The sequence below is a fragment of the Giraffa tippelskirchi genome, chromosome 10, assembly GCF_054371585.1.
Source record: "Giraffa tippelskirchi isolate mGirTip1 chromosome 10, T2T-mGirTip1v1.2.pri, whole genome shotgun sequence".
Lineage (NCBI taxonomy): Eukaryota > Metazoa > Chordata > Mammalia > Artiodactyla > Giraffidae > Giraffa > Giraffa tippelskirchi.
In genome coordinates, this window is record NC_137284.1 from 115,839,357 (window position 1) to 115,856,967 (window position 17,611).

Here is a 17,611-nt window from a genome sequence, read left to right on the forward strand (position 1 = left end):
TTACTGGCATTTATTATACTGTTAGCAACACTGCAATCATTCTCATTCCAAAAAGACCATCATTGTCTTACAGGATTCTGGAGAGGCCCTGCCACCATTTTGTTTGGTGTCAGTGCTCTAAGACTAGGAAAGCCAGAGTAAGATGAATAATACACATGCATACGGTTGATAATTATGTACTAATAACTAAATCAAACAGAAACCCAGAAATCACTTTTCTTCTTTGTATAATGATCCACCAATAGATTAAGAATCAGATCTTCCCTTCCTACTCACTGCATGTACATGAAATGTGTCGAATTATGCTTTTTCTATTTGTGAAAAAAGTACAATGTAAGTATATTTTAAGGAACACTAAATATTAATAAAAAGGAGAGAAATGCAAATGGCCTAGATAACATAGTGAAAGATGGATGACTCAGTAGGTCACTATTCCTGTGAACAGAACTTCAGAAACTACAGATAAAGAAAGACTTCAAGCCTCTTATATGACACTATTTAAAGCATTTGCTACCTGTATAATAGGCTGGAAAGGGACTATTCAATTGATGAAGGGAGATTTAGATCTATGACTTACATTATCATGATGAATCCTATATTAATATTAAAGTTCTATCCATCACATTGGAAACTTCCCCCAGAGGGTTTTTAACATTTCCCTGGTGACTGCCTTAATACGTAAATCAATGCCATCCTGAGAGGCTAGAGAAGGCTCTCTGCATATAACTTTTTCAACATTACATTTTTTCCCATTTTATTCCTGTACACATTGAGTCCATTTTAGTCTTAGAAAAAAGTCACCCTGTCTTCAGATAATCCAAGTTCAAATGCTCTCGTTCAGCCATTCCATACTGTTTCCTATTTCCCTTTTGTCTGCTGATAGTAAAATTAGCAGCAGTAAGAGCTCTGCTCCATAGGCTTAGGAAACTTGGCACAAGCTGTTAGTACAAGCAGTAAATGCTGGCCAGCTTATATTTTGTAGCCTGTAAAATGTTGGATATAGTGGCTCAGATTCTTTGGTTGGTGGCCACAGTCTGCAAATGTCACATTTCATCAAAATCATTTCAGCAACTGCTGTTCACATGTCCGTCCAAAGATAGAGAGAGGGTGATGCAATTGGAACACGTGGGAATGGAGCTGGTCTCTTGATACTTATTTGCAGTGTATTAGGAGAAATGCTGCCCCAGGTTCTCGGGTGTAGCAGTAACCTGGGGATCTCCTTGACCCTAATTACAAGATGCTCCAAACTGAACTGCAGATGAGATTTGGAGTGTGGGTGAAAGAAAAGAATAACAGACCAAAAATCATTCACTGATTCCTTCTTCTGCACCAGAAATAAAACTTAGAAGATACAAGTCCATCTTCTCTCAGCCTTCCATTTCTGCTCGCCTCTCTCCCAACCTGCATCCCACCACCTCTTCCTTGAGCCTACAGTGAACTCTAGAAGAGAGTATAATAAGAATAATAGCAGCAATGATTGCAGCAACTTTTGAGGGGACTTGCAGGACTGATGACCCAGCCAGCCCTGCAGAGCATTTGCTCAACTTGGAGCACTGAACAGAGAGGACACTGAGTGGATACCCTTAACCCCACAGCTTAATTTTTTTTCCAGATGTAGCCAACCAACATCACCCTCCCAAACTCCCTTCTCACAATTTACCTCTCGGAAGGTGTCCCAGAGTAGGGTGTGCATCCTTTGCTCAGGCTCTCCCTTGGGGTCAGCATAACTCAGAGCATCCTGAACTCTGTTTGTAGTCGGATGAAAGGGCTGTGGGACGCAACACTCAGCCTCTTAGATGGAGAGCATCTACTGCCAGAAATGGAGGGGAGAAATTATCTGGTAGATTTTTCATTTGAAAAACTTAATAAATTTTTCAATCTTACTCTTTCACAAGAAGCCATAAATGGGTCAAATGATACAGAATAGTAAAATGGATGTGATATGAATTCTTTATAATTATGGAAATGGCAGCTTCCTTATTGGTTACATGATTCATGTAACATGTAATTCCCCATCTTGGGTTATTAATAATGGATATACAGTTATCATATTGTTTTAATGAACACTTCTGAAATACTTTTTGTCACTAAAAGCAAATATTTTATTGTAGACAGATATGGTTGTAGGATTGAACTAGGATGTCCCATTATTACTACCTCTAGTTTAATGTAAATACTGTCAAAAACAATGACAGAGAGTGATGAAGCTAATTACCAAAAGAATATATATCTATATTTGGAATTATACACAAGAGTCTTATTTTTACTATCTCCAAAATAAACACTCCTTACTCATCTGTACACAGTTCATTATATAAAGAGAGGGAATTTGGGAGTGTTTCCAAGGAAGACTACCCAAGTATCAGGCAAAGAATGGTAAATCTGCCAATTTACTAGAAAAATAAACTTTCTTGCTCAAAAGGCCATGAACCATTCTACTCTGGGTCACAGAACTCACCTGATCTTAGTAAATCCAGTGCGAAGAAATGAGGCAAGCCAGTATCACCACAGCTATATAGACTGTGTGAAACATTGAGGAAAGAGGCTCAAGTTGAAAAGAGCATAGGACCATTAGGGACCAAACCACCTGGTCTTGAAATTCTCAGGACAGACCTTCATATCTGGTGCTAAGCATAATGCTAGAAACGGGAACACCTCCAAATGCCAAAGAGGAACACCTGAGCCAGGGCTCTCACCTGCCAGGGGAAAAAGGGAATCTTACAGGCTCTCAAAGTTGGCATCGCTTTTGATGGATATATGGAGAAATAGCTGGGAACTGTGCCCTTGGCTGCCCCTGGGGAAGGGAGATCTACAATTTATTTTGTTTTGTTTTTATCATCAAAGCCCCACATGAGCCACAAAAAATATCACACAAGAACACCTGCTTGCAAAAACAAAGACCCAGATGGCACCAATGAAAGCACTTGTCTGCTGATATCACCAGGTCAGGATAGAGACCTCCTCAGCACCTTTGGAGAGAAATGGAGAAATATCCACACCAACACAGGATGGTTCAGATACCCTTTGATTGCACATTAGAACTTAGTTTTTCACCAGCTTAGGAAGTAGTTTTCCTCTGCACAGTGAACTGGATTCAAGGAGAGAAGAATTCAGATTCTCTCTAACACTCTTTCTTGCTGTTTTGAACAACTATAGTACTATCTTCCCAGTAGCACCACCCACCCCCAACTCTTCACAGATTTGCAATTGGATCTTCTATGTTACTGCAATGTGACACGCCCTGGCTACAGGTTCAGGATGGGGCACCTTAACTAGACTGAGCAAGTCAGAATCCATCCCTGCATATTGAATCTGGAACTGAGATAAGGCAGTTTCTCACAGGGTGGCTGAAATTGCAAAGAGGTCAAATCAGTAAATCCTAAAGGAAATCAACCCTGAATATTCACTGGAAGGACTGATGCTGAAGCTGAAGCTCTAGTACTTTGGCCATCTGATGCGAAGAGTTGACTCACTGAAAAGACCCTGATGCTGGGAAAGATTGAGGACAGGAGGAGAAGGGGGCAACAGAGGATGAGATGGTTGGATGGCATCACCGACTAAATGAACATGAGTTTGAGCAAACCCCAGGAGACAGTGAAGAATAGGGAAGCCTGGTGTACTGCAATCCACAGGGTCACAAAGAGTCAGACACAATTTAGCAACTCAACAACAACAACAAAACCCAGAAGTTATTGGCAAACAGACAAAGACGCAGAGAGATCAAGACAGCAGTAGGAGGGAATAATGAAGCTGATGAACAGAGAGAAGAAATGAGAATGCAGAAGGTCCCACTGGGTGATTAGAGTCCTAGGCTCTAGATGTTTCATAGGCCCCAGTCTCATCCATAAGACATCCCAGTATCCTTCTATTAAATTCTTCATTTTGTTTAAACACATTAGAAATTTCAGTAATGTACAATCAGGGACTTGAGTAATCTATCAGATAAAGGAAAGCCTAGTTTTACAGCTGTGCCAATAATGAAAGCCTCAAGCACAAAACATTTACACAAACAGGAAACTGCTCAAGAGGCAGGGAGGTCCAAAGTGAGCCCATAAGGAATTTTTCTCTCTTCCATCTCTCACCATACTCTGATTAGCCTGGGTATCAGGAACCGTCTAGGATTCTGGGATTCCTTCTTCCTAGATATTTTAATCCAAATGAGACCAAGTTAAGATATACATGAAGGAAAGTTTTAAAGTGGTAAATTTAAACAAACAAAGCAGCCTAAAGTATATGAAAACATAGGAAGGGCCATTTCTCTGCTCTTGACCTAAAGGTTGGGGAATAGGGTGCAGACAGATGTGGTATTTACTGGAAGATCCACACGGATCTCCTGGTCTGATGCCTCTAGATTGTGGATCATTGGCTACTGCTATCATTAAATCAGAAAGGGCTCCACCAGGGCTCATCAGTCAAATACCAATATTCTTAGACTTCTCGAGATCATTCAAGACTGTGTTTATAACCAGCTATGAATGGATGCTTTTGAACTGTGGTATTGGAGAAGACTCTTGAGAGTCCCTTGGACTGTAAGAAGATCCAACCAGTCCATCCTAAAGGAGATCAGTCCTGGGTGTTCATTGGAAGGACTGATGTTGAAGCTGAAACTCCAATATTTTGGCTACCTCATGCAAAGAGTTGACTCCTTGGAAAAGACCCTAATGCTGGGAAGGATTGGGGGCAGGAGGAGAAGGGGACAACAGAGGATGAGATGGCTGGATGGCATCACCAACTTGATGGACATGGGTTTGGGTAGACTCCGGGAGTTGGTGATGGACAGGGAGGCCTGGCGTGCTGCAATTCATGGGGTTGCAAAGAGTCGGACACGACTGAGCGACTAAACTGAACTGATGGCTTTCCTGGTAGCTCAGATGGTAAAGAATCTGCCTGCAGTGCAGGAGACCCCAGTTCAATTCCTGGATCTGGAAGATCCCCTGGAGAAGGGATAGGCTACTCACTCCGGAATTCTTGGGCTTTCCTGGTGGCTCAGATGGTAGAGAATCCACTTGCAATGAGGGAGACCTGGGTTCGATCTCTGGGTTGGGTAGATCCCCTGGAGGAGGGCATGGCAACCCACCCCAGTATTCTTGGTTGGAGAATCCCCATGGACAGAGGAGCCTGATGGGCTACAGTTCGTGGGGTCACAAAGAACCAGACATGATTGAGCGACTAAGCACAATGAGCACATTGTTCCTAGAGGAGGCCAGCTTATGCACCTAAATATGTTCTGAAATGTTTACTAGCTTTGTCTATTTTCTTTACTGTAGGTACTCAAAGAGGAAATACCTGATTTGTTAAATTCATCTGGCACAAAACCCAGTACAGAATTAAATCCAGTAGATATTTAACAGGATTACATTAACACTTACTCAGTTCATTTAACCTCCATTAGTACAGAATTTTCTGTCTAGATCCTACCTTTTACAATCAGGAGATTACCAGAAAAATCTTCTCCTTTAATTAAATTTATACCCAAAGTCACTGTAGGTTTAAAGGTATGTTTTTAAGTGCCTCTCCAAATACAACTGTTTGGCGGAGGGCTTTTCTGTTGGCTTGCTCAGAACTGGTTGAGCTTTATATGTCATTGACTTGATTGAGTTTAGCCAGATGCCACACTGTCATTCTTGGCTATGTCATGGACACACCCCTTTGGGGATCCAATAAAATCAGTGTTGAAGAGAAGTGTAACCTCCTCATCAGTGATGAAGTCCAGCCAGTGTAAACCAAAGACCCACTGCTATGAGGTACACACATGAGCTCAGACCTAGAGCTGAGAAGCAGGAAGTATGGCCAAAGCCAAAGCACTAGAAACAGCAAAGAATAAAGTCCAAGTGCCCCTGTGTTAATATAAGTGTGGTCAGAGCCAGGCTAGCTTCTGCTCAGAACCAACACAAGTGCATGACTGCTGTAGATCTGTGGGAGCTCTCAACAGCCCTCAGGAGCACAGAAACCAAGTGATCCCCAATCAGAAAGAAAAAAAACAAATGAACAAAACTACCCATTTATATGCATATTTCAATTCATCTCCTTTTGATTTTTTTCCATCAGAGATGAAAGAGCATCTAAGAGGGTCCATTTGAACAATAATGCTAATTTTTATTGGTTACCCTTTTGTCCTTATATTCCTCTGTTTAAGATGAAATATAGTGTTTTAAACACCCTCCAAAACCCACATCAGTGTAGGTTTAAGCAACAGATTTCCTCCCCAGTGAAGGTGTGGCCAGGATAGTGGAAAAAGTTAGCCTAAGGATTAGGCTCATTTCTTCCTAAGCTGTCTCGTGCTTTCTTTTTATTAAAGCAAATGATTATTTGAAGAACACAGTCCACATTTTGGAGTAGAATCCTTCAAAACAAAGATAAAATAAACAAACCCAAGATATTGAAGAAGCACACACCTTGTAAGAAACTAAATTCTTCTGCTCAGGTTGGAAAAACAAGATGGTGGATTACTTATTTTAAAAATATCAAAAGACAAGATTGGCCAAAAACAGAGAAAAAAAAATCCCCATAAAAGTCTTGGATTCCATTACCTATATTTGTATAAAAGCTATGTGTTGTTTTAACCAAACATCTGGTCTTTGTCCCTCATGTAGAGAATTCTGAGTTTTCTTGACATTTTGGCAAGAGGTACCACAAACCCCTGCCAGGCTAGTAAAAATCACACATTTTTCCTGCAAGGGAAAAAAATGTCAATAAAAATGAAACATTAAAAAACATAAAAGCTCCACTTGGAAAGCCTTGCTGTGGAGATTCTGCTTCCTAATCAGCCTTGCACAATTGCCTTAACTTCTTTTTTATGAGACTGACGCGCTGCCCACTGCGCTAAGAAGGCACTTAACTTCTTTTTTAAACAGTACCATACCATATCATTTGAAAGATCTAATACTAATACTTCAAGTTTATTCAATATATTGTTCTAAAAAATGTCCTTCAGATAAAGGGACCTTGCCATTTACTCATTTTCTAGAATAAATCATGTGAATTAATTTTTATAAATATTTAATGTCTATTCTTATATTGTACAAATTGACTCTTTAAGTTATTTCAACCAGAATTGAATTTCAACTGCTTTTTCTACATAAAGGAATATTCTTCATCTCACATTCACATTGGCACCTTCCAAGGCCCTGATGTTGTAATCTGTCATAGTAAAAAGCACAGAAGTAAATACAACCGTGCTACCAAAATATGACAAGCTCATTATAACCAGCCACTCATAAATCTTGAAACAAAGGCACCACCACATATTTAAAAAAATAATAATTTTATGTAATTTGCATAGGGATATTTTTGTTTGGAACCAAGGCAGGTATTTCTTTCTCTTTGCACACATAATACTGAAATAAATTATTCAGAAATACCACTACCTACCTCTAAAGAGGGCCAGAAATTGGTTAACAAATGGTTGCAAAATACTCTGTAAACATAAAATGCAAAATAAGACTATAACGGCCATCAATTCTTCTGCACAGCATAACAACTGGATTATGTTTAGAGAGAAAGGAAGGAATAAACTGGAAAAAGGCAAGTGTCTGGGAAGTAAATGGCTGGGTTGAGGGTAAGGAGTAGGGCTCTGTAATGAGGTTCCTCTGGATATTAAAATTCATCACCTCTGATAGATCTTGCCATGGCCTCAGGGAGACCTTCTGTATAAAGATTTAAATAAAAACTACAGCCCATGGCACAAAAACAGCCTCTTACTTGAAATGTTTTACTTGCGGTTCAGATAAACCAGAGCCTTACAAAGCCCTAAACCCAACTCAAGTTGGCTCAGTTCCTGATTGGCGGAAATGGTTTGTCCTCCACTTAGCTGCCTGCCAGAGGGACTTCCCTGATGGCCCAGTTGTAAAGAATCCGCTCTGAAATGCAGGAGACAGACGCAGTTTCAATCTCTGTGTCTGGAAGATCCCCTGGAGAAGGGAATGGCAACCTACCCCAGCACGCATGCACGAACTACCTACCAGAGGTTAGGATGCAGCTAGTGGGTGTAGACAAATACTGTGCAATCAGAATACTCTTTCCTGTGCTCAGCCAATGGGCCTAAGAAGTCTCCCTAGCGAGAAACCCTGAAGCATGGTCAGGAAGTCCTTCTTGAGGCAGTGCAGTCCCCTTTCCTACTCTTCCTGGTGCTGGTGCCTATCAATGTGGCAGGATCCATCAGGATATATTTAACTTACCAAACTAAATGCTCCACTACAACAGAATAAACCTAAACTCACATTCAACCTACCTATGCCTATCCATGTAAAGGTCTCAGTCTGCAAAAGTCTTTGATGTAAATCCTCAACAAGACAAGGTGAAGATGTTACGATTTCAGAATAAGCACAAATTTAAGGTCTAAAAATGTATAAGTAAAGAGAAAATTCTGGTCAGTGGCCAAAACTGGAAAAAATAATTATCAAGCAACTTCAGTTTTAACTCCTATTTCCAATACTAATGAACCATCTACTCATTTATTTATAAATAAAATTTCCTGAGCATCTGTGAGATAAACAAAAGAAATACCCCTATGATCTGCACAAGCAAGGTCCTGCCCTCACACAATTGACAGAGGGGTGGAAGGGGAAACAAGGGAACAGGATGAGTCGATGAGAAGAGCCATGATGGAAGAACAAAGGCCCATTGATCGGAGTGTGAAGTCAGAAGCGACTTCTCGTGACACAGGATGCCTCAGCTGGAACCCAAACAATGAATCGGTGTAAGAAGAGAGGAAAGTGGGTGCATACCCCATGCACAGGAAGACCATGGGCAGAGGCCTGGAGGCAAGAGAAAGCTCATCTCTTTGGAAGAACAGAAAGAAGTCTGTCATAAGACAGAGTTGCTAGGAACTTAATGAGAGATTTAGCAGCCGTGGATCAGACGGTAAAGTATCTGTCTGCAAAGCAGGAGACCCGGGTTCGATCCCTGGGTTGGGAAGATCCCCTGGAGAAGGAAATGGCAGCCCACTCCAGTACTCTTGCCTGGAAAATCCCATGGACGGAGGAGCCTGGTAGGCTACAGTCCATGGAGTCGCAAAGAGTCGGACACGACTGAGCAATTGTCACTTTAATGAGAGACAGTGCTGGAGAAATAAGCAGGAAACAGATCCTAAAAAGTGGACTTAAGGATTCCGAGGGAATCCCTAGGGATTCCACTGAAAGGTGTTAAGGATAGGGAAACCACTGAAAGGTATTAAGGAAGATATCATAAATATATTGTATTTTATAAAAATTTTTCTGAGTATATGGTGGAGCAAGAACTGGAGAGGATCAAGACAAAGGTCTAGACAAAAGAAAATGAACTGAGTTAAAAGCAATACAGATACAGACAGAGAGAAGTGAACGGATGTAAGAGCTATTTAGAAGTCAGAGGAGAACAGACTTAATTGGGTAGACCAGCATAGGGAGGAAGTGTTCAGACAGCTTGGGTTCAAATCCTGGATATTCCACTTATAGGGAAAGTTACTTACCCTTTCTGCATCTTAGCTTCCCTTTCATAGAGGATGAACAATGATGGTACCTGCTTGCAGAGTTACTATGAAGGATAAACAAACTAATTCACAAAGTGCTGTACTTTAATAGGACAGTTCCTGGCACGTGACTAGTAAGTGGCCAAAGATATCGACCATTATTATTGAGTGCAGTAACTCAAAACTAGAAACAATGTTCATTAACTATAGAATGTGATGCAGAAGAAAAGAGGAGGAAGTAGCCAAGGATCTCACAAAGGATTTTCACTTGGATAAATGGGGAGATGACTGTACCCGTTATCTATTCACTGCCTCTCAGCTCCTGATCCACCCTTTGTTCCTTCACTGATAACGGAGATGGACCCAGTAAACATTTCCCCTTGGCAGCTGGCACAGTGCTCTTCCAGTGGAAGGCACTCAAGAGATACTGCAGGAGAAAGGACTTCTCTTCCTGGTTCCGGTTTGCTTCTTTGAGGTCCTATACATGGACTGTGCCAGAAATCCGTGTAACAGACATCCATTAGCATTCACCCCCCATCAAACTGCAGAAGCAGATTCTGTGTAAGTCTCAGAAATGTCCCAGAAGTTGCCTTCCCAGCACTGGCCCATCTGCACCATAGAAGAGTGTCTCACACCTGAGATGGACAGTCGCTGGCCCGCGATGACCCAGTAGACACTTCTCCACCATCCACACCTTCTCCCAGTACAGCCTGAATTTCAGTTTGTCCTCTCCTTGGATCTTCTCCCTTGGCTCTCATGTATTCCTTACCCCTTTAATCTCCTGGTACAATTAATAATTCCTTATAGGAACCATTTCCTATTCAAATTACTGGGTGCTTTCTGCCTTCTGATCGGACCCTGACCAATACAGTAACTATTCAATGAAACGGAAAACAGGAAGAGAGACAGGTTATTGAACAGATAAATTCCATTTTGGACATACTGGACTTGAGATGCTTGTGGGAATCCCAACAGCACTGTCTGGTAGGAAGCTGAGTATCTGGGGTTTCCAAAGCTTATGAGAAGTGTTCAGGATGAAGAGAGACGCTTAGAAGGGAGTAGCCTTAAGGTCTTTAAAATCTTAGTAAATGAAGCATGTATGTAAATGTCACATGTCGGGGAGACAGATTTTATTTTGTATGCTTGTGTGTCTCATTAAGAATCCCTAACTGTGCTATGTGTATGGAAGCACATTTCATCAAAAGATTTATGGTCATTTTGTACTGCGTATGTTAGGCAATGTTGTTTTATATCTGTTAACATTTTCCAAGCTAACAGAAGATGTAATTGAAAAGAGCCAAGCCCTATATTAATAAGATTAGAACTCTAATTACACTCCAAACTTGGAAGTTTAAAATCTGGTTGAGGCTAGTGGGTAATTAATCACATCAGCTACTCTGGATACTGACTTCAGCCAGAAAAATCAGTGGATGTGCCAAAACCCCAAAAAGCAGCACTGAAAACTGGTGAACTGCTCAAGGCTGAAACAACTACAGACAAGCATGTTTTGAAAGAGACCCAGGCTGATTCATTCTGCCTTTTCCAGGGTCAGAGCTCAGCCGACACAACTTGTTCCTTGCTTCACCCATTTCTCAAAAGTTTGGAGCTACTGACCACAAAAAAACAAAAAAAGGAAGTTCCATCAGCAGTTTACAAAGGAACAATTTGGAAGAGAAATGTATTAAATCCTCAGGGAAATTAAACCCAAATAATCCAATAACAGCATTACAAAATTAACATTAGACTATGAATTGAATTAATTGCCTCCTACTGTGGGTATTCTTGGCTACCCACAGTCTGAAACAAATGAGACCAATGATGTCAACTGCCATAAGAGAGGCCAGAGGAAAGTATGATCTTGGGGGTACCCAAGAGTTTTTTACACAATTGTTTTTCAACTTTCTGATTTATCCTGGTGATCTTTAATATGGAGAAAGGTCTTTACCTCTGCCCATCTCATACCTCAGATTATGGTAGATGAGCGAGAGAAGCTAGAGGTTTTTTTTTTGGTTGCACTGGGTCTTCTCTGAAGAGTGGGGGCTACTCTTCATTATGTTGCACAGGCTTCTCACTGTGATGGCTTCTCTTGTCGAGGAACGTAGGCTCTAGCAGTGCAGGCTCAGTAGTTGCAGCACATGGGCTCAGTAGTTGTGGCACAAAGGCTTATTTGCCCCCTACTTTCCCCGCCTGTCCCCCCACCCCCAACATGTGGAATCCTCCCAGACCAGGGATTGAACCCATGTTCCCTGCATTGGCAGGTGGACTCCCATTCACTGTGCCACCAGGAAAGTCCCAAGATAGTACAGTTCTTGACATAAAAGGTGCAGATTTATGATTTGCTTTTTTGGGAATTCACCTCTAAGTGCCTATATCTAGAAGTAGCTGGAGTGTTAGAAATAGATCACCCTAAGGTCTTTTTCTCCTAAGAGTGCTGAATGGACAGGGGGGAACAGGTAATGATTTCTCTAGAATCTAGGCAGGAATCTAGGCAGTCTGGTGATAAGGCAGGCCTTTAAGAATACCAGTCAGCTGTTCTGAAAGAGATTTGCTTTGGCATTTCCATAAATAAGCGTTTATTCCTGTAAATTCTTTTCTTATGCCATGATGTCAGTAAGCCTGTGGCAGGACAAGATTACCTAAATAATACAGGTCAGGGAACAACAAAATTAGCATGTGTGTGATTTACCGGTCCTCTGCCAGCATTCTTTAAGGGGTTTGAGGTGGAAGGTAGGATGTGGCATCATCATAGAAATAAAATCCTGGTGATTTACACAGTTTTGCCAAATAAGGCCCTCAGGGCAGATGCAAAAAGCCTTGAACTGCCTCCAGCTTCTCCAGAGACAGCCAGTTTGTCAAAATGCCTATTGCTTGGTCTTATGCACACCCTTCAGGTTACAGCTGACATTTACTCCTGAAGCTTTTTAATAACAAAGCAGCATTTTACAAAAAGTTAATTAATGGCATTTTATTTCAGTCTTATGTGATTTGGAATTCTTTTCACACTCTTAATTTTATCTGACATTTTGAAAATACTATGCCTAACTCTTTTGTGTGAATAAAAAATTTTTTTCAAACATAGCTAACACATATTAAACACTTTTCCTTTCTCCCAAGAATTGACGCAAACACCAAAGACAAAACACTTCTTTTTTGAGCTCAGAAAAATGAAGCATTCAGTTTATTTGGAATCTTAATGACGATGGCCCCAAACTTATCTAATTAAATACTCCTTCATGATGAAGAAAATTATTTTCAAAGTTAATGAATTTGCAAGCAGAAATGTTGCTGTCTTCCTAGAATGAATTACACACATTCCTTACATACATATTTCAGTTAAACACTAATTAATGTTGGTGCTTAAAACACATGGGATTGATTTCCCAATGAAAGCAAACTTTGTTTTAGACAGTATAAAAAGACTACAATTTCCTTTTGTATAGACACCAGGCTGCACATATAAACTTAATTCTAGATTTTGGACAAAATGGAAATTATTTCATTAAAACGATTCATTTTATTGATGTTAGCCACTTCAAGCTTGTTAACATCAAACATCTTCTGTACAGATGAATCAAGGATGCCCAATCTTTACAGCAAAAAGAATTATGACAAATATTCCGAGGTAAGTTTTTTAACTCTGTCTAACATGACTAGTATTCACCATTGAATATTTGTTCTGAGTCTAGTGCTTTTGTAAAGAATAAGGAATAAGTTTGTGGTTTGCTTTTTGTCACACTTCAGCCTGTCCAGGGCAGTGTATTGATGTAACTCGTATTTTGTAGCAAAACTGCACACAGCCTGGTCTCACGATCGTTTTAGTGCAGAGTATGATACTTAGCAAGAATAAGGCGCGTTAATAATTGTCAATTGACTCAGAAGTGCACAGTTGAAGTAAAGAATTGCAGAAATAAGTACCGGTTACCTTTCAGCTGAACATTTAAATTATATTTCTATATCTAAGAAAAACGTTTACCCCTAGATGGTGGAATTCCACTTTATTTTCTTTTCTATGCCTTTATGTAAATTCCCACATTTGCTAAAATAAGTAGGTATTATTTTCTACAATAAGAAAAGTCACTTTAAATCTTCATATGGACAAACTTTCATGGCAAAACTAAATCTAATTAAATATTTGCTGTATTTTAAATGGTTCCTTTAAAGTTGGTATGGTCATGGTGTAGTGACCCACAAACCAATCAGTGTTTTACTTATGTAATTTACATACTAATAAAATATAATTAGTTTCTTGAAACATGCTTTTAGGTAAAAAAGAAGTCTCTGCCAATGGTACTCCAGAACTTGTCTAGCAACCACCCACCACTTTGACTTTTAAAGAGGAGGGAAACAAGAGACATGGAGAGGGGGTGGAAAGTGTCTCTAAAAGCAATATAGAAAAACATATGAAATATTTTATAAACAAAATGAACCAAAAACTGAAGGAGGGATAGTTAAGGAGTTTGGGATTGACATGTACACACTGCTATATCTAAAATGGATAACCAACAAAGACCTACTGTACAGAATAGGGAACTTGGCTCAATATTATGTAATGATCTAAATGGGAAAAGAATTTGGAAAAGAATAGATACATGTATATGTATAACTGAATCACTTTGCTGTACACCTGAAACTGTCACATTGTTAATCAACTATACTCCAAATAGAAAATAAAAAGTTAAAAAAAGAATAACCACAGTAAAATAAACTTTTGCTTCATTTCAATACTTCATTATGTTCCTGCTCCTCGAATACATTGCTGTATTTACTATATATATTAATATTTTATAGTTGTCTTACAATAGTCCAGGGATGGAGAAACTAGATTGCTTTAAGAAGCTTAATATAAATTATCTATTTTAAAAATTCTGTACATGAAAGCACAAACTTTGTTCACAGCTTTAACATTTCTACCAATTAAGGTCTGGATTTAACATAATTTAATAATTTAAACTGTTGCTTACAACACTAATAAATTATTTATTGGTTATTTCTAATTATAGCCTAGAGGAGATCTAGGCTGGGAGAAAGAAAGAAGTCTTACTTTTGAAGAAGTAAAAGATTCGGGTCCAAAAAACGTCATTAAGATGAATACACCTGCAGTCAACAAAATGCCACCCTCTGCAGCCAACCTGCCACTGAGATTCGGGAGGAACACGGAAGAAGAAAGGAGCACTAGGGTGATGGCCCACCTGCCGCTGAGACTCGGAAAAAACAGAGAGGACAGCCTCTCCAGATGGGTTCCGAATCTGCCCCAAAGGTTTGGAAGAACAACAACAGCCAAAAGCATCACCAAGACCCTGAGTGATTTGCTCCAGCAGTCCATGCATTCACCATCTACCAATGAGCTACTTTATTCCATGACCTGCCAGCCCCAAGAAATCCAGAATCCTGATCAAAAGAACCTCAGGTAAATACTCGAATGCCAATTAAATGCACATGCAATTAGCAGAGCTAGTCTAGAAACGTTTAAAACGCTTGCATGTTTTCAAAAGAAGTTTCTAAGAAAGTTTTAAGTTTCTTAGGACTTCCTTGGTAGTCCAGTGGTTAAGAATCCGCCTTCCAATGCAGGGGATGAAGGTTCCATCCCTGGCTGGGGAACTAAGATCCCACGTGCCGCAGGACAAGCAAGCCCATGCCCCACAACTACTGAGCCCGCCCACTCCAGATCCCGGGCTCCCCCTGCCTTGAGTTGCAACTAGAGAAAGCCTGCATGCTGCAACAAAGACCCAGAACAGCTAAAAAATTTTTTAAAAGAGAGAGAGAAAAGAAAAAAGCTAAGTTTGTAAGAAGGAAAAGGCACAGGGAAATGAACACCTATAAATTGAGAGGGTCAGCTCCTATAGCTCAGACGGTAAAGAATGCCTGCAATGCAGGAGACTGGGGTTCAACCCCTGGGTCCGGAAGTCCCCCAGGAGAAGGAAATGGCGAGCCACTCCAGTATTCTTGCCTGGAGAATCCCATGGACAGAGGAGCCTGGCAGGCTACAGTCCATGGGGTCACAAAGAGTTGGACATGACAAAGTGACTAACACACACACACACTCATATTAAGTCATGAGTTAGCTTCCCCTAAACCACATATGGTTTTCCCTGATGGCTCAGATGGTAAAGCGTCCGCCTACAATGCGGGAGACCTGGGTTCGATCCCTGGGTCGGGAAGATCCCCTAGAGAAGGAAATGGCAACCCACTCCAGTATTCTTGCCTGGAAAATCCCATGGACAGAGGAGCCTGGTAGGCTACAGTCCACGGGGTCACAAAGAGTCGGACATGACTGAGCAACTTCACTTCACAAACCACATATGGGTATCCCTCACATTACTCTACAGCCACACTCTAAGCAGTAACAGGCAATGATAGAATGAGGAATTCATGCCTATGAGGTATCGTCCAACATTTGACTTCTCTAACATGAAAGCTCCCCATGAGGGAGTTGTCTTCAAGTACAAAGGACACTATTTCAAAAACCCAGGTTTCAAATTCAGATCTTCTTCCTCAACTTTAAATCAAAATTTCTTTTTCCAGAACCTCATGTTATAAATAATTCCTGTTATTATAATCATTCTTTGTATTGATATGTATTTATTGAATATTTACTAGTACAAATCCTAGCACAAGCTACTACAAGAAGTTCAAAAATTTAATAAGCTACCTACATATTATTTTCTAGTAGAGCAAATGTTACAACAATTTTTTACATAAAATAGAACATGACACTACTGGTAGAGTTTGGCAATGAATCAGATGTCGGGAGTAGGATGGCAATGAGGGAGAGAGAAGAGTCCATGGTAAGTTTGTCATTCTAAGTGCCCATTACAAATTCAGGTTCCCATCAATGTCTCACTCATTTCAAGTCCAGCACAATTCAACTCAGGTATAATTAGGCAATTAGGATCATGGCCTGCATTTGTGTGTTTTCACATGCTATTGTTGTGATGGATGAGAACATTTTGCACTGCTTACATTTTAGGAGACTGGGATTCCAGAAAATAGATGATGCAGAATTGAAACAAGAAAAATAAGAAATCTAGAGCCTGTGCCTAAAGACGACTTAAAGCTGTAGCCTGTAATCTGCAAAGAAATCTACGGTGAAGACAAAGAATGAAGTCACTGCTCTCTTGTAATAAATTACCATTCACAGCAAGTTTTCCTTCTTAGTACAGCTAATATCTTGAAAGTTAAAAAATGTAAAAAATGTAAAGATGAAATAATTTTATCTAAATAAAAAGAGCACTGCATACACTTAAGAAGACTTTGGTAATGGGGAGAAGAGAAAGGGAGAGAGAAAGAGAGACTGACTTAAGCCACAACACCATCTTATGAATACAGTTACCCTTTAGTAAAAATTTAAACAGAGGAACAGCTTGGAAAATTTTACAATGAATATTAAATAATTTAACAGAATAACATGTTTGACAATTAAATGAACATGAATAATAAACCATTAACCAATATTTGTATACACCTACTTTTTCATTGTATCAGCTGTTAGTAAATGCATGATAGATTGAAAATCTGTTTAAAAAGCAGATAAAAGAAAAAAGCAATTATTACACACCTCTTTAAGTGTCTCTTCTATCCATAACTGAAAATTCGCCTTCTGGTGCGTTTTTTTCCTCCTCATTTACTATTTCAAGTTTTTGATTTGTAGACAAAACCTAATTACTCTTAAAGCTAACAATTTATGAACACAACACACCCCCACACGGATGCACAGTGATTCAACTTTAGTCATAGAATAAGAAGTCCTTAATCAGATTTATTAAGCAATCTTAATTCCTCAAGGTACAAACCAGGAGTGGTAGTAATTGTCTCCTATCCTGCCCCCAGCTGGGCTGTGTTGAATGCTCTTTTCCTGCTGGGCAGAGATCTCTCAATGATACCCCAGACATACTCTTCAACTTCCTCGTCACTGCTTGATATTAAAAAACTCAGTCAACTCCAGCTGAAGATGGCCGACTCACAGCCAAATCAAAGTTTCCCCTCCCCCATGGCTGGGGGCTGGGGGCTGGGGGCTGGGAGGACATGAAGCTGGAAAGGGGCAAGGCTGCTCCTTCTCCTTTCCTCTTTCCTCCCCTTTCTCACCCCGGAGGTAGGGTGGTGGGAGGGAAAAATGGTAGGCCTCTGGAAAACTGTCCTCTCTTCCGATTTCTCCAAGTTGGGTGG

General features: G+C 40.2%; 1 protein-coding gene and 1 long non-coding RNA gene across 2 annotated transcripts in view; one reads left to right on the forward strand and one right to left on the reverse strand.

Moving 5' to 3' along the window:
• LOC145523496 (uncharacterized) overlaps positions 1–17,611 on the reverse strand; it is a 127,806-nt gene that overhangs the window by 95,144 nt on the left and 15,051 nt on the right. Inside the window, exon 3 of the long non-coding RNA XR_014066626.1 lies at positions 1,661–1,810. This is a non-coding gene — a long non-coding RNA (uncharacterized LOC145523496). The remainder of the gene's footprint in view (positions 1–1,660; positions 1,811–17,611) is intronic.
• Positions 12,933–16,467, forward strand: NPVF (neuropeptide VF precursor). The gene is made up of 3 exons (XM_081533857.1): positions 12,933–13,070; positions 14,449–14,855; positions 16,416–16,467. The coding sequence occupies exons 1-3, from the start codon at positions 12,933–12,935 to the stop codon at positions 16,465–16,467; spliced, it is 597 nt and encodes a 198-aa protein (XP_081389983.1).